This window comes from Pleurodeles waltl, chromosome 6 (genome assembly GCF_031143425.1).
Source record: "Pleurodeles waltl isolate 20211129_DDA chromosome 6, aPleWal1.hap1.20221129, whole genome shotgun sequence".
Lineage (NCBI taxonomy): Eukaryota > Metazoa > Chordata > Amphibia > Caudata > Salamandridae > Pleurodeles > Pleurodeles waltl.
The window spans coordinates 1,612,509,310-1,612,534,132 of NC_090445.1; the positions used below are offsets into that span (position 1 = coordinate 1,612,509,310).

Sequence of the window (24,823 nt, forward strand, 5' to 3'; positions counted from 1 at the left end):
GTTTGCAGCTCCCCTTTAAAGAGTGGGTGCCCCCTCTACTGCAGGGGCTGCCAGAGCCTACACGTTATGCCCCTGTCTTAATCACTACTCTGTTGGCCTATATTGGTAATTCTAAGATACAACCAGAGGAACTGCTTAATTGTTTGTCAACATTTTTTGGTGAACTTAAGGACTTGCCCCCCTTCCTGACTTTGAGTCAATCTGTATATGTAGCCAGAGTCTGCAACAGTTTAGTTGACTGACTCGTGCTTTCTGCAGATTTATGATCCTGGATGCCCACCTTATGGTAAAACACCAAGGGGGTCATTACAACCCTGGCGGTTTTCGACCGCCAGGACTGTTTTGGAGGAAGCACCGCCAACAGGCTGGCGGTGCTTCCAGGGGAATTACGACCGCGGCGGAAGTGCTGCTGTCGCACTGACGAGACCGGCGGTTTCCCGCCACATTGGTCCCGGGGGTTTTAATCCACCAGGGCAGTGCTGCTTGCAGCGCTGCCCAGGGGATTACGATTCCCCCTCCCGCCAGCCTTTTCATGGCGGTAGGAACCACCATGTAAAGGCTGGCGGAAAGGGGAGTCGCGGGGCCCCCTGCCACGGCCCCATGGAGCTTTTCACTGTCTGCTATGCAGACAGTGAAAAGCGCGACAGGTGCAACTGCACCCGTCGCACAGCCACAACACAGCCGGCCCCATTTGGAGCCAGCTCCCATCTTGCGGCCGAGATCCCCGCTGGGCCGGCGGGTGGAAACCAGGTTTCCGCCCAGCGGGGATCTCATAATAGACCCCGCGGGAGTGTGCCCGCTTTGGCGGCCACCCGGCGGTTCAACCTTGGCAGGCGGCCTCAGCCACCCGCCAAGGTTGTAATGAGGGCCCAAGTGCTGAATGCGCTGGAGGGTGCTGTCCAATGACAGGCTTGCATTTTCACCATGGTGCAAGGATGCTTTGACTTTTACCCTACAAATTTCAAACCTTTGACCCCTAAACCCTTTTTGGAAAGGGAATGTCTCATCATCAACAATGTGTCTATATGGAACCCTGTAGGACTGCATTACACTGTCGCTAAAGTGTACCAGTCCATCGAACGTTGCTCCTCTCAGTTGCATAGCTGCTCACCTCCCAATATAGGTCTGTACTCATCCTCTCACCATGAGGAAATGGGCAAAACCAGAGGCTTATTGACACGAGTGGAGCTCCCTAGGCCACGTGCAGCCAGGGATGATCTGTTCGCCTGATGCCTCACAACGAAACAGGAAAGCAGACGTTTAGCTGAGACACCAATCCATTTGGCAAGCAATATCAGTGTAAAATCAACAACCCATTCACTTTCTGCCAAGGAAGCACGTGCAATGGCATTGCTAACATTTGCCCAACAGCCCCTTGCTTAGGAAATCCATCTAATTAGAAAGGTGACAGTGCTAAATCAGAAATAATAAAACTACAAATTTATTATGTAACGTATTTCTGGTGAAGTATTTGGAAGTTCTTAAAACAAACCTGATTTTAAAACTTTTAATACAGAATTTCTTTCGAATTCATTTTTGTGGAGCAAATGTCGACATTCTTTATTTCATTTTATTGCCCTGGTATTTATAATTCATTTTGCACTCCCTTGGAGGCCTTAATTGTTGCTTTTTTGGAGAAGCTAGCCCTCTGTGACAAGCAACATTTCTTTTGTAAGACTCACTTTTTTTTACTCAAAACATAACACCATGTTTCAGGTGCTCTGCCTCTTGGGTAGTTTTAAAAGAAGATCCATGAAATTCAGTAGATGAAATTCAGTAGATGGCAAATATTCTATTTGGATTTTAGCCACAGGACACAATCAGTAACAAATACGCAAACACCTGCTGGTTTAGGAATGACATCCAGAAATTGATCCACTGGCCTATGAGCAGAGGTGATTACATTTAGGCTGCATTACATGCAGTATTGTGGGATGAACTGCTACTTCAGTGAAACATTGTTTCCCTGATGATCCAAGGGTTTCCACGAAATGCCAAGCTGTCTGTCTGCAATAATTTGTCCGATTTTCTATTCTAATCTGATTGTTTATTGTTGCTCATGCATGTTCCTCAATGTCTTTTCCTCTCACTGATTTTTTATAGTTACCATCTAATCCCAATTTATGTGTTGCGCCGTCCTGCTTCCTCCTTGTCTCTTTTGTCGCTATGCCTATCCATGCCCTGCTTTCACTTGTTTTCCCTCTCATTTGTCCTGACTGTGTGCTTCCCCCACCTCCCTGTTGTTGTTTCATAGATGAAGTGTTTCCATTTGACTGCATCATGTTAGCTCCTGATGTGTGTTCTCTTGAAAGACGTCAGCCCGCCTCTGTTCTCTCACAGGTTCTACCCACATTCTAACTCCCACCAAATTCCTCCAGGATCTGAGACACCCAGACTTCAGGGAGTCCACTAGGGTATCTTTTGAGGATCAGGCTCCCCCAATGGACTGAGAGCCAAAGACACACAAAGAAAAGTAAAAGCAGTTTTTCTACCAAAAGAAACTCTTCCACTCTGAAGGGCTTTCTTTGCCTCTTCTCTCACTCTTCAGTTGATTTAATTTTTCTTGTTTTTATTATTTTGATGAGAAAATGCTTGCGTTATTTCTTTTTTTTATAAAACAAATATTCACACACATACACAATGGTTGAAAATGTGTTGAACGCCTAGTGCCCTACAACCCAAACCTGAAACTCTTCCAAGACATCTCTTTTCTTTTTAAACTCACAAATGCTATCACTGTGGGGGGTTTGAAAATTTGTCACTGATCCATCTGAATCCCATGTTCTATTCAGCCTCATGTTTCTTCTGAGAATCTAAAACTTTATGTACTTTCTTTACCTGTCCTCTTTGCTTAAATCTATGTCTTCCTTATTACCAGCCACCCCAATTTGTGATGCAGTAAAATCAATCCTGTTTTCAGGACCTATGTTTCTGGTGTGCAAGCTTATATTTGGTAGTAAATAATTCAGGAGAAAATGAGTTTAAGAATAATGTGTAGTGGCTCGTAGGACTGTTTTATAAACACATCAATAAGTGGAAATCTTTGAACATCAGGATTTCATTTTTTGATAGTATTTGGCTTCTTCTCTTTGCCATCATAAATTCTAGATAAATCTTAATTGAAGCATGCAATTTGGAATCAAATAGGTGTCCTATGCATGCTTCTTTTCAGGAGAAAACCTACCCATCCTCTGTTACTTATCGATATTTATAATAAAGTTTTCTACTTTCAATACTACCCTTGTATGTGAAGACCATTCTCCTAAAAGGCTCACATAGGAATCGGAAATTACGACATTGCCATAATAGAGTAAGGAGTTGGGAGGGATAAAACGTTCCTGTATAAAGTGAGTGAGATGCCCAAGCAAGTACCTACAGAAGTGGAGGGTTGTAGCATGTGCTACTACAGATCCACATGCTATTCATAGCCCTATCATCTAGTGTTGGGTGAGATGTTGCAAGCTTTTGTCCTTCGAAGAAGAGTTTTTGGTTTCTAGGTGACTCGTGATACCTCTCAGAAATCCAGAATGCACCAGGACATAGACTCCACTTTAGGGTCCTTTTCCGCTGTCCGGTTTGGATGTAACGCTGTCAGGTTTGGATGTATTTTTGAGTGCTCTGGGGTCATTGTGCTACAGAAGCTGAGACCTTCGACATTAAGACATTAGAATGATAGTTTCCACATGCAAGACCTTCCTGCGACTGTCAGCTGCTTCAGAAGAACCTCTTAAGAGCCATGACTGCTTTGGATGTCGTGTGAGAATGACTAGTGTGGTGTGAGGATATAGAGAAAGTACTACTTACATTTCGCCCTAATTGCAACAGTAGGTTCCTGTTGTCGGACCAGAATTGGGACTGTAACTTCTGTCTGGCGAGGAGCCATATTGAGCATGCTTGTTTGGCTTTCAGTGCAAAAATACTATCTACCACTGAAAGGGCAGATTATGTGAACATTACAGGATGCAGTCCGAGGCTCTCCCGACCTACAGTGCAAGTGGGGCATTGAAAACACTGAAAGGACATGATCTGATCGTCTTGAAAAGGATAGGGCTTATGGTAATCCAGAGCCTCCTATGGAGCAGAGTTCAGAATTTGTAACCTCTACTGACTATGAATTTGGAGACCAATCTTCTCCAGGACTCTTAAAGAGACACATGCCCAGGACAAAGATTTTACTAAATTTTTGCATACACTACACACAACCTCTCTGGGATTCAACTTTAAATGGAGCCTCAATACCAGTGAAAGGAACAGCACTGAAACATCCATCTCTAAAACCTGAAACTCCTCCAAAGATGGAATCAGCAGTCTGTACCGCCCTCTGTTCCAGAGGCAGCTTGGCACCACAAAAAGTCAGAGACCCCACACACTCCAGGTCCAGTGACTCGATGCTGAGATACTCACCTTCATCAGTGGGAACCCACTCTGCCCATCTCGGAACCAAGATTGACTCTGAAGACACCCACGAAGCAAGGGTGTCTTCCTACTGACGACCAAGAGGGTCATACAGACATACATTATAGGAGGATTTATATTGATCCAGTCTGCTGCTACATCCAAGCATGGCATACTCCAATGGATTAGCCCCATTCTACAAAACACAAACTTATCTTTTAAGAGCCAATTTCAGAGGAACTTAAGGCTTTACCTGTTCCAAAGAAAAAGCAGAGGGAACCCTCACCACTACCAGCACTGTTACCTGCAACTTCACTCTCACTGGCTTAGTCTATTCACACAGACTCAGACCAGGACCCCACTGTACATCAAACAAGACCAAATGAAGGCCATTTGCTTACTGATGACAGGGACAACTCTACATATGATTAGAACTTGGATCCTTCAGATAACCTGTTCTTGTAGCCATGTCCTGAAAAAAAACTCTCCCTGTCTGATGACACAACTGCATATCAATTAGTTGTCCCACAAGCAGCAGACCATTAGGAGGTTAACATCCATTTGGAGGAAGAGGATTTGTTTATAGAGGCCTTAAAACAGAGTAGTCTGTGCATTACTTGTCTGTGCTTTAGAGCATGTTGAAGGGCCCCTACTAAAACTTCAAAGATCTGGTGAAGACACATGTCAACAGGGCACTGTTTGAGACGAAATACAATACTAAGACACAGGATCCAGTCTACATTTGTGGGCATATTCCACTTCACTCCCTTGTCATACAAATGACACTCAAGAGGATATTCACTCAAGCCATAGGAAACACTCCTACACCCGATATTATTTTATTTTTATATTCAAAATAGTGGTTGCACAATCCATTCAGCATGCATTTCCCATGGAGGTAGTCATTAGAACCACAGTCTTGGACAACCATGCTCTACCTATATTTTTAAGTCCTTATTATTCCACCATATCCTTTATTTTGTAAACAACTCCTCCAGCTGGTACTTTGCAGACCTGCTGAACAGAAAACAACAACAGACACAGAAACGGGAGATCAGTGTCCATGTGTTTTTTTCAATGCTTCCACCATCGAGGAACTCCAACTGCTGTAAACCTTTTTGCCATACAGGAGAATGCAAAATGGCAAAGCTTCGCCTCCAGTTACTAACACACAGTCTGTTGACAATGCACAATATATTAATTGGCCAGCAGAATTGGGCTATGCTTCCCCCATGACTGCTCATTCTATATGTAGTGAGAAAGATGCAGTATGCTAAAATGAGGCTAATCATACCTCCTACCTGGGCACAGCAACTCTGGTATTTGATACTGTTTGAAATTTCAATGCATCACCATAAAAAACTACCACTGCACCTAGATATCCTGATGGTGTGTAAAGATCAGGTTTAACTCCCCAACTTCAGAAGAGTGAAACTTAAAATTTGGCAGGTGAGGTATTTTAATGTGGTTATCTATAACTCCCAGAATAGTGCATCTAAAGCCCCTGAAGCCTGTACATTCTCTACATGGGCATGGTGTGTGGCTAAACAGAAAAGTATCCATTATTGCACCAGTTTGTGCAAACAGCTCTTGGAAGCCACAGTGCAAGACATTATTTGTTATATGATGCATTTATAAAAGGCTGGACTAGCCTACTGTTCCTTAACAGCACACCTTGCCACTGGAGCTGCTTAGGTACAAAATAGGGAACACCAGTCCATCTTCAAAATCCCTGTTGTTAAAGACTTTTTGAAAGGCCGAAAAGGGGTGTCCCACCAGGTACACCACTGGTCTGGCCATAGGACCTAAACATTGCCTTTATGCATCTTATTGGGCCTCAAGTAGGACTACTGTACTCTTGTCCAAAGTAGTTCCTTTCCTGGAAAGTGTCCTTACTTAAAACAATCATTTCTCTCCTCAAAGTAAGTGAACGGAAAGTTGAGCCATTTATCCAAGTGCACACAGATTGTGTTGTACTGAGAACACACCCTTGTTTTAGACCAAAGGGCATTTCACCTTTCCATGTTAAGCAAGTTATTGATTTACCCTCTTTTTGCACTACCAACCTCAGGTATTTATGGAAGTGTCCTTGCACACAGTAGAAGTTAAAAGAGCTCTTATCTACTATATGGGTCATACAGAACTCAAGAATCTTTGTGCAGCTTTCGGCCAACTGCATTTAGGAAAATCAGATTCTAAAATGGGCTTCATCAGATGGATTGTCAAATGTATTAAAGTTTGTATTGCAGGGCCAAGTGCACACTACAGTCTGTGCCTAGAGCACATTCAGCTCTCAAAAAGCGAGCCACAGTAGCTTTCTTAGGCAACATTGTGCTGGCAGACATCTGTAAATCTTCTGCATGGTCTAATATCCACATGTTCACTAAGCATTAGTGTGTGGAAGTTCATGCCCGACAGGAAGCTCATGTTGGTCAAATTATACTTAAAATGTTATTACTAACGTCTTCCATTGCTGCGTGCAAGCCATCGCCTTAGGGATACGGATACTGCTTTACAGTCTTTGCACATTCTGCAAATGGAAAACATTATTTACTTATAATAATTGATTCACAACTTGTAGTGCAGTGGACTCCCATGGGCCCTTCATCTCTCTAGATGTGAGGTCACAATATGATGTTTGACAATCTATATCTTAATAAATATATATTCATCTTTCAGTATACATAGACTTTACAGCTTTGCTTCTGCACATAGTGACACTTACCTGTATAGGGAAAAGAATAAATCTAAGCTGGAGTTTCTGTCCTGGTGCATTGTGGGTATTGTGAAGGGCATTGTGAGTCACCTTGAAGCCAAACCTCTTTTTCAAATGAGGTCAACTTGCAACAACAGTTCCCAACATTAGATGTCAGGACTGTGCACAGCATGTGAATCTGCAGCACTACTGCATGCACATCCATTGTTACACGTAAGCAACATTGTACTTACCTGGTTGAAAGAAACACCAGAGCATGAGAAACACAGTTGTAGAGACAGAGATCTGGCTTGAAAGGACCTATAAGAATGGGATGACCAGGCTCTGTGATGGATTACAGAAAAGAAGTAGTCTACCTGACATGTTAGGTAGAACCAGAGTAGCCTTGGTAATGGGTTATTTGACCATTACCATTCTCCAGCCACTGGGGGGGGCTAGAGAAGTTTAAGTAAGTGGCTCTATCTCAGTGGTGATTTATGCATCAAGAAAAGCAAAGCTGGTGTAGAGTGGAAGAAGAAATATGTAAATTGACTTGCCCACAAGAAATAAGAATACTGTGTCCCCTTGATTAATTTTCATTCTGTTTGTGGCCAATACCTCATTCACAGAAATGTTTTCTCCAAAATATAGGCTTTAGGTCATGATTTGCTCTGTGAGAGAAGGCCCACCACTCCTGTGGCTAGCTCAGGCGTCAAATGGTCATCCTTGGCAACTTCCTTTGAACCTCACAGGCTATTGTGATTATGAAAGAAAACAAATCAAGCTGTCAGACATTTCTTAAACCTTTCTAACAAGAAGAGTTGTTAAGGTACTTAGAGTACGTTTTGGTTAGTAGGTGTAGATCTTATTCAATGGGAGTCTCTGGGAATATCTTTGAATGGAAGGTTGCGGTGTTCATTGACAGGCAGCACAATAGAAATCTTTACTCTGTGGATTGCAATTCCATTAAGCCATTTTTGCTGGGGAGCAATCTTTTCTGAAAAGAGTGAGTCTCAGTCACTGGATTGCATACTCACACATGAGTGATATTAGTCAGTGTAAGGAAGGCATTAGCATCAATAAGAAAGCATTATCCAAAGCGGGTCACCATGATCGCAGAATTTATGCCAGATCACTAATCAACTGAAAAAAATTATTCTCCCGTGTAGCCCCTTTCAGTATTCATGATTATTAGAGCTGCCCCATGTGCAGAAAAGTGCCTAGTGAGTTAAAGGTACAACTAGCAGCTAAGTACTTTCAAATGTGTTATCTATTCCCCTCAACCGCACCACGTTTCATCTTCATACAGTTTAATAATTTGAACAAAAAATACAATATTCTAATCTTTTACAGGGGATGGGGAACTAATATGTTTACCAGTGTTGTGTGCCTACAATTTAATATTCTGCCTTTTTTCACTGGTTGAACATGTAGGCTCTTCTATTCACCCCTTTAGTTGCACCTTTGACCGCTGTATCCCATAAACCCTGGAAGTTTCAATGTCCCACTACAATAAGACACACATTTTCAAACCCAGACACAATGTTTTCTTTCTCACGCCTGAATTTTTTTCTTTTTGACACCCCACAATTGCATGATTTCACAATCCTTCTCCACTTCACAACCACTCCTCACACACTACAGGCCTTGCTGGTTTTTTCGTCCATAGACACCATACATTTTCAGTTTCTCCCACCCTAGTTCTTTTCCTCTTGAAAAGGACATCCATGTATATATCCTTCAATATTTTTCCAGCATCCCAACAAGTCCATAGATCAACAATTGCAAGCATTTCCAATCTAGATGCTATGTTTGTTGGGGAAGTTCTGGGAGGGGTGGAAGACGGAATGTTGCATGAACATGGGTGCTCTGTCAGCTGTAAAGAATAATGGGTAATGGATGAAAAACCACTGCTGGCTTTAGCTATACCACTGACAATGCAAACAAACAGGTGAGAAAGATAATATGACAGCCATCATGAAATGGGAATATTTCCCTCATTTGCAAACAGATTGTAGCTCCATAGGAAAGGCACAATATTGTAAACATAAAGAACACAGTACATGTTAGTACACAAACCGTTTCATGTTTCAGCGTATCAGGACCTTACTCAGTGATGTTCACACTTCCAGACAGGGATGTTTTCTGCATAAATTATGGAGAATATGGCATATTTAGTACATTTGGGGGCAACAATACACATTTGCCACATGTGTTGAAACAAAAGAAATGTAGCCCTACCAAAGAATGCAAGATATATTTCTAGCTTTCATTGTGAAAAGCTTAAACTCTTGCAAGTGGTGGCGTCCACCCATGATGAGACAAATGAATTGTACTATTTGTTGTTGCCACCAAGTTTTTCCTTTACTATTTTCCTGTGATACCCCTAGCTTTCACTGAACTAGGCTGCAGAATGTTTTGTCGCAATACACCCTGTATTTGCTAACAAGACTTGAATGAGGTACATTTTGGTCTAAATATAGATAAATAAATGTACAATTTTTGGGGGGTCAAGTTATGAATATATAGCTAACTGGCCATCTTTAGTCTGGATTGTTTACTTACAAAAATGTGCTATCAGGAAAAGTTGGAGACATCTTGAATATACTGTAGGCATTACACTTAAATTGGACAATACACAAAATATTGTTTTTACGACTGATTACTAGTCAAGTGATCTAATCAATGGAGTAATGGGTCCAAATTAGATTTGTTAATTATTTCACTGCTTACGTTTGTCTTGTTTACAAACTTGCCACCTACAAGGAATGGAAGCTAAATTAAATATAGACCCTAGTTTAAGACTATATTTTAATTTTGGATTTGGTTTCTTAGATAGTTAGTCATACGTTATTGAAATAAAACAACTCCATTAAAGATTAAAGCTCCTATTAGAGTGAAATGCAAAGAAATTGTTCTAAGGTTACCTTTGAAAGTATGAATGGCTAGGAAGGATTACAGCTGAAGTTAAGGATTTAATAATCAGGGTAACTAATAAACATCTGATAATGACAAGCCCCAGTGAACCAAAAAGCAAACATACAGAATGGACATCCTCAGTGGAACTATATTGTTATGGAGAATTAATTCCCCACTTAACTGACTACAGAAGATCACACTAGAAGGTCACCAGTCCTTGAGTAGCTATTAAGAAAGAGCTGTTCTTCAATGCAGATTTCCCTGAAAGGCAGCCTCGACTGAATGAACAGAGACTTGTTGTCACATAGCTCAGCAGAGAAGATGTCTAAACAGCGAGGTCAATTTGTGAACAGGTGTTGTGACAGACCTTCTTTCCATTCCAACGAAGGAAATCTATTAAGAGGGGCAAAAACGAAATAGGACTAGAGACAGCCCTCCTTTGATTACATCCATCTTTATGGGAGCTCAGAAGAATGGACATAGAGAGTGCCCCGCCAAAGAAGATCCATCCAGTTGGGGAACAGACTACCCATGTCATCCCTTCAGAGAAGATCATCTTACAGGGAGACAAAAGGGGGAAGTGACCTTAAGCGCTGACCACTCCTCTAAGTATTCCATAGTATACCATACAGTATGGAGCTCAGGGAACAGATGAGCCTAAAGACATACTTTCCTTTCCAGTTGCAAATGCCCTGTCTTTACACCACTTTCTTTGATTTGTGAGACTATGATCATTTCCAGAGCAGCCTTCAAAGATATGTTCAGGTATGAGCCACAAGACACCTTAGACCTCTACCAACACCAATGTGCACCACTACAAACTTTAACTCTGCACTGAGTGTAAAATGTCTGATTCTAATTCTGATTAGTCCTCAATTTGCCTTTGCATAGCCATGTGGTAAGATTGAAAGTTTACACTGATAGTTCTCACTAAGAGGTTCACCTTCTAAAATATATACAGTTCCGAATATTATTGATAATGTACTTTCAATGAAATTTGAAGGAGACCAACATTATTCTGTTAAACTCAATTTAAAGGTAAACAGGAATAAACCTTAAAGCCTTGAACAGAGGCACTCAGCAACATATTCAGAGAACCTCAGTGTTATTGCTTGAGGCATAGCAGAGCAGCAATGATGTAATGAAGTAATATGGAGCCCATGGCTAATTCATGCAATGCTAGTTTAATAACCCAAAGATGTATCTTGAAGTGCTATTTGAGAGCATTCTGGCATCCTGGGATGTTCCATACAAGAGCACCTAAACATGCGCTTTGACATTCTCAAAGGATGCACATGCAAGCACTAGAATTGGCACTAAAGCATGTACCACAAAGTACCAGAGAAAGGCGCTCTAAGATCTATATTAAAGTTCTATGGATTGGCAATCAAGCAAGTGTCTTAAAGCAGTATGACACTCTAAAAATGTACCAGAGAAAGATACTCAAGGATGCACCTTGAAATGAACACCCACAGCACAGGCTTATGTACTCCATACATCCTCTCAAGAATGCTCCTTTAGGTACCAGAATCTGTCTCTTAATGGCAACTTTTAAATACTACAGAGAGAATCCCAGGGGCTTAATGTAATATACTTTTTAAGGCCATTCACAAGTGTAACTTGAAGCACTACAGAAGACATTTAAGAGCACTCCTTAAAGCACCATGTTGGCTCGTCACTGAAAGATGCTAAGAGTCTTACGGATACAACTTGGCGTATTACAGAGAAGCAGACAGTGGCTTTTTGAAATGTACTGTGAAAGTCCATTTAAAAAGATAAATTGAAGTACTAATTTTGGATAGTCATGCACATCCTTAAAGGGGTGCCGATGGTCTCCCAGGAATGTTCCTTGAAGCACTAAAGAAGGTTACACCAGGGAGGTATTATGTCACCCTACAGGATGATGTAATGGAATGCACAGCAAATTACTACTGAGATAAAATCGGGGTTGCTAACTGAAATTCTAGAGATGGACATACCTGCATGCACCACGAAGTACTAAAGACAATAGCAGAGACTTTTCTTACAAATGCTACTGGTGGCATCCAGGGATATTGTTTGCATAATTACCCTTTGGCAAAAACGTTAAGGCAAAATATGTTGGCCTTACCTACTTGAAAAAGAGCAGTAAAATGTAACTCTTCAAAATTGAGAAGGTGCTCCTCCAGTCATCCAATGGAGGGAATATTTAGACCATGCAGTCCACTTCAATTATTTGGTAAACTATGTAAGGAAAAACTTTTATGGAAGCAGATATTCCACTTTATTTGATAGTAGAATCAATCGAGTAGACATTGCTCCTACAAAGTTCTTACTCTAGCTTAGATTGATGGAGTAGTTCCATTTAATGAAGTGCATTGATTAGACAGAGGTACCACAGTGCTTCATAGTGCCCTGTCTCAGGTAAATTTCTGTTGCAGCAATATTCAGGAGCAAATTTGTGCTGCCCTAAACTGAGAATGGTAGCGGCTCCCTTATCAAATAAACTGGCGTAGTTCATCCTATTTACATACTAAGAGGATTGCTGTTTCTTTGCATATAAATCCAATTAAAATCTAAGCAAAGATATACCTACTCCACCTGCCTGCTAGTAGGAGAAATACATTTATAATTAGCATCCTATCCCAGGTGGCACCATCTCTTAGAAAGAGAGGACAATGCTGGTCCCTTGACTAGTAACACAAAATAATAGACATATTAATGCCACTTATACGTCTCTTCGAAAGATTTTTGGGATAACACGACTACTGACAGAGGTGGTACCCACCCACTCACAACATATTGAATCCCCAAGCAGGTGTTTGATATTCCCAAGCAATAAGCAAGAACATCTCCCTCTTTTTATAAACTGCATGTAGTTCCCAACCTAATATGCTATTGGTGGTGCGGCCACCTGTTGGCCCACTACCGCATGACAGCAACCTTGTTGAAATGGGGGTTCAGATACTAGCATTTTCAAAATGAAGCTCAGGCAAAATGGATAGCTCATGGGATCGACCTTGACTACTATATTTTAATCTCACTGTATAATATTCACCTATATCCTTTCAATTTCTGCCCTCTTATAATTGCCCAGGATTTTTAATGTTAATTTGTCTCTTTCTGAAGACCACAGTAACACTGTAGTTGGCAGTCCTCTAGTCAGGGTACTTTAAGCAAGATGGTACCAGTAGTTGCGGCATTAACATTACTATAGGGCAGCATAGGGAAAGCAGATTTCTGGCCTCCCACCTGTAAAAATGTAGACTGGCATGGGGAAGTAGAAATAGTTGTGCATGGGGCAAGACTCGAAGTGCGTTGTGCAAAGGGCACAGATTAATCCTGCAAAGTAGTCACTACTTTTCTGTCTCCCCCTTTCCTCCTTCCTTCTCAAACAGGTTCCACACATGTCCTAACTCCACAGAAACTCCTGGACGCCTTGAAGAAAATGAATAAATCAGACGAAGAAATTAGCAGTTAGAATCTTCAGAAACCCCCATTTCTCCTCTCCACCTCAAAGGATCTTCCCATCAAACCTGATAATTTGCTGCATCGCCTGTTTGTCCCCCGACAACTGCCCATCCCTGCCTGTCACCAAATGCACCCCCTCCCCTCCATCCCCCAAAGAAACAGCCTCTCAGATTCAGTCGTGGCAGAAGACTCCAGTCCTGGGTGGAACAGGCAGCGAGGAAAGCATCCTCAGGATCTCTCACTTATGTGTGACACACAAGAAATATGACGCCAGCCAACACTGGTTGGCAGAGAATGGTTTGAGACGTCTTTGTCACACTTTTGTTTTCAGCATCAATGGAAAAGTTATTTTATTACCTGCTCTCTGGTTCTATAGCTGCACCCTCCTTTGCCCTGTAACACGAATGCATGCTGTGGAATGGCTGCTATATATATGGGTAGATGTTTGAGTTTGGTTCAGTATGTTTTTATGTTCTTGGATAAATATGTCAAACTGAGGTTGCTGTCTTTGAGCATGAGTTAGATGCTTGCTTCACAGCAGAAGACGTGATTTTATGTTTAGGCTTGAACACATAACATCCTAGGTTGAATAGAGGAAAACAGTTTGTAAACCTCTGTCATATGCATGCTGTACACTATGCTCGTCCATGAGGGAAATGTGCCCCTCTTTCTGATCACAGGCAAAATTCTATGTAATAGGGTTACATCCTTGCCTCAGATTGACATGACCTATGAGGGTCAACAAAATACAAGACAGCTCACACCAGTAGTAGTGAACTGTGAGCATTACGTACTATCAAATGCAAGAGCTGCAGGCCCAACACCGCCTGCTGGCCAGCACACCTGCAACCTGAAAAATTGTTTATCACATCCTGTGTGATGAATGGAACAGTGTGTAGTGATAATTGAAAAACTGATCTAATTCTGCTTGTTAAATACTACTTTAGAACTGGTTGATGTAAGACATTTGTATATTGTACAGGATAAATTGCAGATAGTAGTTATTCTACTGCATGGTTAGTTGGTTGACACCATGATAAATGGAATTGCACACACTAAATAATACATCCAGTTCTAAATTTGTGTGCGACTGTGTCCAAAACGTGAAGCAGAAAGGAAGTGTTATGCAGTGACCTGGCTAGTGATGAATGTCAGATACATGCTGTCCTGTAGTCGTAAGTGTATGACAGCCCCTCCCGTCCAATGGTTGAAAAAATGTACAAGTCCCATACTGACCACTGATTAGAGCTTTTGGTAAGCCCAACTTTGTCCTGCAAGTGAAAATGCATTTGAAGATCACTCTTGTTCACTCTGCCTAAGGCATGGGGAAGGCAAATTCTTTCCAATGTGCCAGTACATATGTCAGTGCCGCTCTTCCAGTGAGTGGAACGGAAGAGAGATAGCTCCTTTACCAATCAGCAGGGGAATACCTTGGTCACATTTTGCGCACAGAGTGGAGCAGTATGCATGACCGAACAATTCAGCATAGTAGCCCCATTGAGCCCAGAGAGTGAAACAATAGGGGGACCTGAGTGGACCAATAATTGAAGATGAATGGAATTATAGTAGGCCTGTTCGTTGAGCAATACATAGATCTCACCTTCCTCAATAAGTGACATTGGGCCAGATGTAGCAAAGAGATTGCGCCTCGCAAATAGCGAAAATCGCCGTTTGCGAGGCGCAAATGACTCTTTGCTATGGAGAAATGCATTTTGCGAGTCGGATCCGACTCGCAAAATGCATTTCCGACTTGCAAATAGGAAGGGGTGTTCCCTTCCTATTTGCGACTCGCAATGCAATTCAAAATGGAATCGCAGTTACCATCCACTTGAAGTGGATGGTAACCCAGTCGCAAACGGGAAGGGGTCCCCATGGGACCCCTTCCCCTTTGTGACTGGAATAGAAAATATTTTTTCAGAGCAGGCAGTGGTCCAATGGACCACTACCTGCCCTGAAAAAATCCGAAACTAAAGGTTTTGGTTATTTTCTCAAAGTGCATCTCGTTTTCCTTTAAGGAAAACGGGTTGCACTTTGAAAAAAAAAACTGCTTTATTAAAAAGCAGTCACGGACATGGTGGTCTGCTGTCTCCAGCAGGCCACCATCCCCGTGAGTGCCCATACTCGCAATGGGGTCGCAAACTGCGACCCACCTCATTAATATTAATGAGGTGGGTCTTTGCAACCCCATTGCGAGTTGCAGAAGGTGTCTGAGACACCTTTCTGCATACCAAATTGCGACTTGCAATTTGCGAGTCGCTGGGACTCGCAAATTGCAAGTCGCAATTTGGATTTTTCCTACATCTGGCCCATTCTGCCCAATGAGTGCGACACTAGGGTGCTTCCACCTGGCACAGTGTTTGGAGTGTATGGGAGACCCACCCTGGAGAAAGTTAATACAACTAAGAGGTACAATTTCGCAACATATTTTTTGGAATTTAATCATATGCATCTACGAAGAGTATTGGAGAAATTATCTCATTTATTTGGTGGGATGCCACAAGCACCACCATCAAAAGCTTTTGCTTCGCTGAGCGAGTGAGGTTTAAGTACATTAAGGTAAATGGCTCCATTTGCTACTGATCAAATTGTATGGCTGGACTTTAGACAGGAGTTCATTCAAATTGTATAAATGATCCCTATTCTTTGGGGAGTACCACAAGGTGTGACTTACGGGTAAGGTATATGCTAGCACCACTCAACACAGTAGCCAAACTACCCAGAAAATATTTTTATTGAGTAGCAATTTAACTAAACAAATTGTTGAAATTAAGATAAAAATTGATGGATACCAAAGGGAAAAATAGACATTCCACCTTTAAGCATGTCGATGTATACCTGGACTTTATAGCTCTGTCTGCAACTTCAGTTTGACCTATTCCCTCTCTTGAGAATTGTAGTGTGTCCAATGTCATTTGCTTGCAATAAAAAAATAAATACAAATGTACACAGAGCCTCTGATATTTCAGTATTGAACACAAGTACAAAAAATATTTAAAAAAAATAAACTTAAAAAATGTTGCCCAGGATGCCTGTTTCGCTAGTCTTGCAGTCCCTGTATTTCCCTGTCTAGTTTGTAGTACACACCCTGTGTTTCTGCGCTTGATGTCCTGTAGTCAACCTTTTCTCATTGTGAAACTTTTATATTTTTCTCCCCAGGGTCTTCCCCCCACTCCGTAATAAACCACAATTTTCCTTTCCTGGGAGCAGGGTGTGTGTGTGTGTGTTCTGTGTTAGTGATGTTTGCACTCTGTCTTTAAGGATTAGTAATATTATTTTATTTATTTTTTATTTCTTTGTTGCTTTGCTACTACACCAAAGTTTTTTTTCTCTCTGTAGGTCTAATCTGCTATTCTTTTTTTAAAATTTCCTTTTCTTTCACTTTATGGTCTGTGCTTCCAGGTTGTCTACATTCGTCCTCCCATGAAAGCATCAAATACTTATAATCTATCTATCTATCTATCTATCTATCTATCTATCTATCTATCTATCTATCTATCTATCTATCTATCTATCTAGCTCACGTTTGGCTGCTTTTATTTTAAATCATCTTAAACAAGGGTGATGCCCAGAGCAATAGCATACCTTGTCATGTTCCTGATGACGTATCTGAAAGCACTGACCTCCACTTTACACCTTATTTATATTAAGTAGCAGTGTAATATTTAAACACAGATATAAGTACTTGAAATTGCATCTTTGGTTTCTCTTTTTTATTCTTTCTTTCTACCCTGATTGGTTATATATATTAAAAAAAGTTATCAAAGAAACATTCTAATAAAAAACAACTTTGATCCTATTTACCTTGGACTATGAATGTTAAAAAGTGTTGAAGCACAACTTGTACCATATGTATCTTCATCCTGTTCCCTTGCACTAATGTCTGTCCAATAAATACCTTCCATCCCACCTGTGGGTGAACAGATTGTGTTTGTCTTCATGTGAGTACATGTATTCAGGCTCATATTAGGATGTGCTCATTTGTGATATCCACTTAAAAATAATAAATCATAATTTAACATTTGATAATATAGAATTTTAAACAACATCAATGTAGCTATATTTCTATGTATATCGCTAGATTCATCAGAAAATATAACCTGTTTTCCCAAACCAATGTCTTCAGTTGGCTTTACCATTGTCCACATTTTCCAGTTGCTGAGGACTTCACTCTGGAGTAACATGTAAGAAATAGATTCATCTCATTTTTCACATAAGTGACAATGCTCCTGTATCATAATTACAATTTAGTTTCCTAATAATGTCTAAAGGTTTTAGTTGTCCTAACATATTGGTTTGTCCGCAATAGAGGATGAGTTGAACAAATAATTGGTTAGTCCTGGATTGTAGCAAGTTATATAAAGCACAAGATGACAGAGAATCCAAAAGCACCTGATCTCTCTCTAAACGTCAAAATTGCAGGAATGTAACATGTTTTACTCTCATCCAGAAACTACAATTATTAATTAAGTTACCATGAGCCCGTACCCTCACTCTAGGCAATGTATCTACAGGGGCATATTGCAACTCATTCCAGTAAACCAGCATGGCTTGCGATGCATTTACATTTGCTGCATTCAGTCCTTACTCCAAGCACAAATTTTGAATATGCACTGAACTAGGAGCTCACAAAATGTCCTTCGGTATTGGGCCTTTGACCTGATTAAGGTTATGCATATGTTGATTCCAATAGACTTGAATCTGCATAGAACACAATCAGTTGAAATTTTAGTCCTTCATGTAATCTATTAAATTGTCTCAGTCCTTTACATATAGATTTTGTTGTCAATCTCAAATTGTCATAGTGAGGATTATGATTCAGTTAATCTGATTGCCAAATGTAAGTTGTACAGTGTCACGCAACACATGATCCAAATGGCATACAATTTTTGGCAAACAATTTTTAAGAGTCAAGCACATTTGTTGACATTGACAGATCTTGTTTCTAGAAGAATAATTACATAACTTAATACTCAACAACATAGCCTTTATGAATAAATGTATTTCCTTCAGTAAAAGATATGTTGTTGAATGTTAAATGATGATTTAGTTTAGTTTATTAGTTTTACTGTTAATTATGTAGTTTGACAAATTAAAAAGAAAAGACCCACATTGATCATAGAAAGTAGTAGATTGGCTACGGGGAGAGTTGTAAAGCAATGCATTGTAAGAAAAATATCTGTACTCAGAACGTAGAGAGGGAGGTGTGAGCTCATGCCAGCATAATGCCAGAAGTGTTGATCGAATAATCTGTCAATGGTTTTTCATCTATGAGTCTGTGCATCTCAGATATGATAGCCTATGTGATTAAAACACTGTATACCACCACTGGTTTTGTCCAGAGGATTAGGGTTTCTCCAGATCGCAGTGAACCTTTGTATGACAGTAGCTAATAAGTTCTCTAGTATCCTGTTCTTTATATATGGCTGGGTCTACTTGCTAGGAGCACAAAAGTAAATCATTCAATTAGATGTTTCTCTCAAAATAGGGAATATTCAATATGTTTCTGATAACATTTGTACGGAAATGCCTCCTTGGCATGGTTACCCCCTAACTTTTTGCCTTTGCTGATGCTAAGTTTTGATTGAAAGTGTGCTGGGACCCTGCTAACCAGGCCCCAGCACCAGTGTTCTTTCCCTAAACTGTACCTTTGTCTCCACAATTGGCAGAACCCTGGCACTCAGGTAAGTCCCTTGTAACTGGTACCCCTGGTACCAAGGGCCCTGATGCCAGGGAAGGTCTCTAAGGGCTGCAGCATGTCTTATGCCACCCTGGGGACCCCTCACTCAGCACATGCACACTGCCTCGCAGCATGTGTGTGCTGGTGGGGAGAAAAAGACTAAGTCGACATGGCACTCCCCTCAGAGTGCTATGCCAACCTCACACTGCCTGTGGCATCGGTAAGTCACCCCTCGAGCAGGCCTTACAGCCCTAAGGCAGGGTGCACTATACCACAGGTGAGGGCATATGTGCATGAGCACTATGCCCCTACAGTGTCTAAGCAAAAACTTAGACATTGTAAGTGCAGGGTAGCGATAAGAGTATATGGTCTGGGAGTTTGTCAAACACGAACTCCACAGTTCCATCATGGCTACACTGAAATCTGGGAAGTTTGTTATCTAACCTCTCAACACAATAAATGCCCCCTGAATACCAATCCGACTTCTAGTGTAGGCTGACCAGTTTCTGCCAGCCTGCCACACTCCAGGCATGTAGATGGCCACCTGGGGAGAGTGCCTTTGTCACTCTGTGGCCAGGAACAAAGTCTGTAGTGGGGGGAGGTGCTTCTCACCTCCCCCTGCAGGAACTGTAACACCTGACAGTGAGCCTCAAAGGCTCACCCCTTTTATTACAGCACCCCAGGGCATCCCAGCTAGTGGAGATGCCCGCCCCTCTGACCACTGCCCCTACTTTTGGCGGCAAGGCTGGAGGAGATAATGAGAAAAACAAGGAGTCACCTACCAGTCAGGACAGCCCCTACGGTGTCCTGAGCTGAGGTGACCCCTGCCTTCAGAAATCCTCCACCTTGAGTTTGGAGGATTCCCCCAATAGGATTAGGGATGTGCCCCCCTCCCCAAAGGGAGGAGGCACAAAGAGGGTGTAGCCACCCTCAAGGACAGTAGCCATTGGCTACTGCCCTCCCAGACCTAAACATACCCCTAAATTCAGTATTTAGGGGAGACCCTGAACCCAGGAAATCAGATTCCTGCAACCTGAAGAAACAAGAAGGACTGCTGACCTACAAGCCTGCAGAGTTGGAGGAAGACGACAACTGCTTTGGCCCCAGCCCCAGCCCTACCGGCCAGTCTCCAACTTCAGAAACCTGCAACCAGCAAAGCATCCGACAGGGACCAACGACCTCTGTAGCCTCAGAGCACTGCCCTGGACTAAAGGACCAAGAAACTACCGGGAGCAGCGGCCCTGCTCAAAACCAGCTACTTCTGTGCAACAAAACTTCCAAAGACTGCAAGTTTCCCGCCAGAAGCGTGAGACTTCTCACTCTGCACCCGACGCCCCGGCTCGAGATTCAGAGAACCAACACCTCAGGGAGGACTCCCCGGTGACTGCGAGCCCGTGAGTGACAAGAGATGACTCCCTGAGCCCCCACAGCGACGCCTGCAGAGAGAATCCAGAGGCTCCCCCGGACCGCGACTGCCTGTAACAAGGGACGCCTGAAACCAGCACTGCACCCGCAACCCCAGGACCTAAAGGAACCGAACCTCAGTGCAGGAGTGACCCCCAGGTGACCCTCTGCCTAGCCCAGGTGGTGGCTGTCCCGAGAAGCCCCCCCCGTGCCTGCCTGCACCGCTAGAGTGACCCCCGGGTCCCTCCATTGTTTTCTACCTGAAACCCGACGCCTGCTTTGCACACTGCACCCGGCCGCCCCTGTGCCGCTGAGGGTGTGTTTTGTGTGCCTACTTCTGTCCCCCCCAGTGCTCTACAAAGCCTATGTGTTTTGGGCACCTCTTTGACCTCTGCACCTGACCGGCCCTGAGCTGCTGGTGTGGTAACTTTGGGGTTGCCTTGAACCCCCAACGTTGGGCTGCCTATGCCCCAGAACTGAGACTTGTAAGTGTTTTACTTACCTCCTAATCTAACCTTTACTTACCTCCCCCAGGATCTGTTGATTTTTGCAGTGTCCACTTTGAAAATTGCTTATTGCCATTTTTACAAAGACTGTATATGATATTGCTTTTATTCAAAGTTCCTAAAGTATCTAAGTGAAGTACCTTGCATTTAAAGTGTTTACTGCAAATCTTGAACCTGTGGTTCTTAAAATAAACTAAGAAAATATATTTTTCAATATAAAAACCTATTGGCCTGGAGTAAGTCTTTGAGTGTGTGTTCCTCATTTATTGCCTGTGTGTGTACAACAAATGCTTAACATTACCCTCTGATAAGCCTACTGCTCGACAACACTACCACAAAATAGAGTATTAGAATTATCTAAGTTTGCCACTATCTTACCTCTAATGGGAACCCTTGGACTCTGTGCACACTATTTCTTACTTTGAAATAGTATATACAGCGCCAACTTCCTACAACATTGGACCAATATGTTTGGATTTTAGTGAAGTAGAATATCATATGTTCAAGCATTTCCAATATTGATCATTAACAATCTAGCAGGAGACCATATCGGCCTGTGCAAAACAAAGAATAAGTATTAGGTGATCAAGGCAGAGTGGTAATATTTCATGGTCCTTTACCATACTATTTCCTGAATTTTATCAGTTATCTTGAGGCCTAGTGTTTACAGATCTTTATGCAGTTTGGCATTAGAGGTTTGTCCCTTCAATGAGTGATGGACTGGATGAAACTCTAGATTGCAGTTTTGGTGGGATTTTTATGGGGTTCATGTCCAATCATACCCAATTTCTTGTTTGAAGTTTCTTTCAGCTGCTTTTTGTATATTCAAGATCAGGTTTGACAGTTAGTAAGGCCAGGGGCAGGAAGACTACTTATATTTATTTATGATGCCCTAGCACCACCTTGCGCCACATTAACAATATTATTTTTTACGTTAATGTGGCCCATCGAGGCTGAAATCCCCGCGCCGTATTTACAGGGTGCATGCATGCGTTGCGCCACTCTCTAACCCTTTGCACTCCATTATGTCAGGCATAATGTATGCAAAGGGGGCATTCCCCCATTAGGGGAGCCAGAAAAATGGCGTAAGGAAATGTATGAGATTTCATTGCGCCATTTTTTATGGCACTTTTAACGCCTGCTCAAGAGCAGGCGTTAAAAGGGGGCTTCCATTCTTTAGAATGGGGCCCTATGTACTCTGCAGGAGTAGCGCCAATATTTTGGCGTTACTCCTGCAGAGTACATCAATAGCATCATGAAAAATGATGCTATTGCCCCCTACCCTGCGCCATGGTGTGCCGTATTTCAAATATGGCGCAGACATAGTGGCGGTAGGGGGTGCTAAGGGGCACAGGGAAAGTGGCGCTGCACTCGGTGCAGCACCGCTTTTAATAAATCTGCCCCTGAGTTTTTTAAAAGGTGATCCAGGATCATGTACTCTTTCTGACCCATATATTTGTTTACTGAAGAAACCTGCTTTGATCTGGCCACTCGTTTATGTACTTTGCATCGTTCTTATTTAATTATTGGCCCAAATATTGCGTTAGAGACCTATGTTTTTTGGGCAATTGAATATTTTTCTTGAAGATTTTCTTTGTGGAGGTGATTATTACACTTGAGTTGGGAACTTTGCCATTGTTTGTTGAGTTTGACCTATGTACGGGTATTGGTTTGAGTTTGATCACTTTGCCATTGAAAGGCTTGGGCTATCCTAATAGCATCTTGGTATATTTGAAAGTTTTGAAACGTTCATATAAAGCCTTCAAATAGGTATGACTATTCAACTCGGTGAAAAGTCTTTCCAGCATCGATTATGATTCCACATCCTACTTGATCATTTATAACCTATATTGCTGGGTAGAGGTGTAGTAATAGAAAGAGGTAATCTTCAATTCACAAATCGTTTTTTTGTTCTACTTTAAAAGTGAAATTACACATCCACAAAGGAGGCTAGAATCTTTAGGGCTTATTTACAAGGCCTGTGTGCTGCCTGTGTGTCACTTTTTGTGATGCACCGGTGGTGCATAGTGCAGGCCCATATCTACAAGGCACGCAAAGCCACTTTGCATGGCTTTTCATGGCCTTGTAGATTTGGTGTAAGGCAACGCAGCGCAAGTTGTTTTGTTGTCTTACACTGCGTCAGGGAGGCGTACCATGGGCTTTGCAGTGGGTGTTCCCACACAACATCCGTGGCTTTTGATTCATTCCCAGATTTACAAATCTTACGCATCCCCTGGGGACACGAAATGAGGATAATATCTTTATTTCACCTTGTTTCCTGCATTCTGTAGCACGCATAGAAAGAGGAAAAGGCTTCCATGGATTGTTTTTGTGCAGGAAGGTTTCCTTCCTGCACAAAGACAATGCAGGCATACTTGCACCATGGAGCAAGGGTGTCTGTGCCGGCGCTAGGCAGCCCTATTGTGCGCCAGCACCGGGGAAGAAAACAGAAATGCGCTGCATCTTCTAAATACACTTGACGGACATGGTTAAACTAATTAATCCTACCCCATTGATGTTTCATACAGCCCACCCGTAAAATTCAAAGATGGGGATAGGAGCTACTGTTGCCCATAAGGGAGAGTCAACAATATAAATGTAACCTTAGCCCCACACAACACATTTGAATGTATGAATCTTTTTGTATTCAAAAAGCCAAATATAAATACATTATATACACATCTGCTTGCGCCAAAAAGTACATGAAAGAGTGCTCAGAAAAGAAGTGCTTGTGCATAAAGTATTTTAGAAAAAAGAGAAAGGAAAAATAGATAAATTTCATGTACCATCCTATTTATACAGTAGCCTGATTGCATATACACCGCCCATCAGCCGCGCCATGTGCCTCATTATGAATTTGGGGGACGGACCACCGGACCTCCATGGCGGTGGTTCTTCGAAAGGCGCCAGGCCGACAGTCCTAGGACCTCAATACTATGAGTTTCCCACAGGGCTGGTGCGGGCAGGGGGAAGTAGAATGCAGCCACTGCTGGCCATGCTTACCTACCTGTCGGCAACAACGGGTGGACTGTGTTCATGCACCACGCTGTGCACAGAACACATTGTGCCCCCGAATCCCAAATGTTTGGGGGGACCCTCATGAGCCCCTGCCACCCCCTTCTTGGGGCCGTACACCTTGGCGCCCCCAGTTTTGGGCCCCTCATCTGCCTGACCACCAAGCTTACCATGGCGGTGGGGTCGCCATTGAAAACTTGGCGGTCCGGCAGTTTGTAATGGTCATTGCCATCCCAATGCCGGGATCTCCAATATTGGCCATTGTGGTCAGGACCGCCGCAGTCCCCGTCATACTGACTATGGCAAGGCTGGAGGACCTCTGGTGGTCTTTTGGCGGTCCGACCACCAAACTTGTAATTCAGTGGTCCAACCACACGGTCAGACCCATACTGCCACCATGGCAGTCCACAGACCGCCAAACTCATAATGAGGCCCACAGTCTACTCTACAGAAAGAGTTGTATGGACACGAAAAGAAAGTGTGCTGTCTTAGATCTGCATTAGCTATTCTCCAGACATCCATGTCTACTTTCTCTGTCAATCGTCTGATTCGCTTCTTGAATTTATTCTGTATATACTTTGAGTTGGATTTCCTGTCCAGAATGGGGTCGCAAAAGTATTGTAGTTATCTATTATATATTTTTTTTTTCGTTCACTTCAGTTTTCTTTGTACATGTTTCTCACGCCACTAATGCCATTGCTATGTCTTTATAGACTCACTTTCCTAGTAACTGTAGTCTAAGATATACTTTTACTGAGTTGT

At 42.3% G+C, this 24,823-nt stretch overlaps 1 protein-coding gene across 5 annotated transcripts in view; it reads left to right on the forward strand.

The window, feature by feature from the left end:
• STXBP1 (syntaxin binding protein 1) overlaps nucleotides 1–17,365 on the forward strand; it is a 183,672-nt gene extending 166,307 nt beyond the window's left edge. For 2 of the 5 annotated variants that reach the window (XM_069241501.1, XM_069241499.1), the window contains exon 19: nucleotides 13,387–17,365. In XM_069241501.1, coding sequence (XP_069097602.1) covers nucleotides 13,387–13,469 — 83 coding nt within the window. In that variant the 3' untranslated portion in view covers nucleotides 13,470–17,365. Of the gene's footprint in view, nucleotides 1–2,340; nucleotides 2,474–13,386 lie in introns of all 5 variants that reach the window. The other 3 variants (XR_011205069.1, XR_011205068.1, XM_069241502.1) reach the window with 3 other exon arrangements.
• The last annotated feature ends 7,458 nt before the right edge of the window (nucleotides 17,366–24,823 follow it).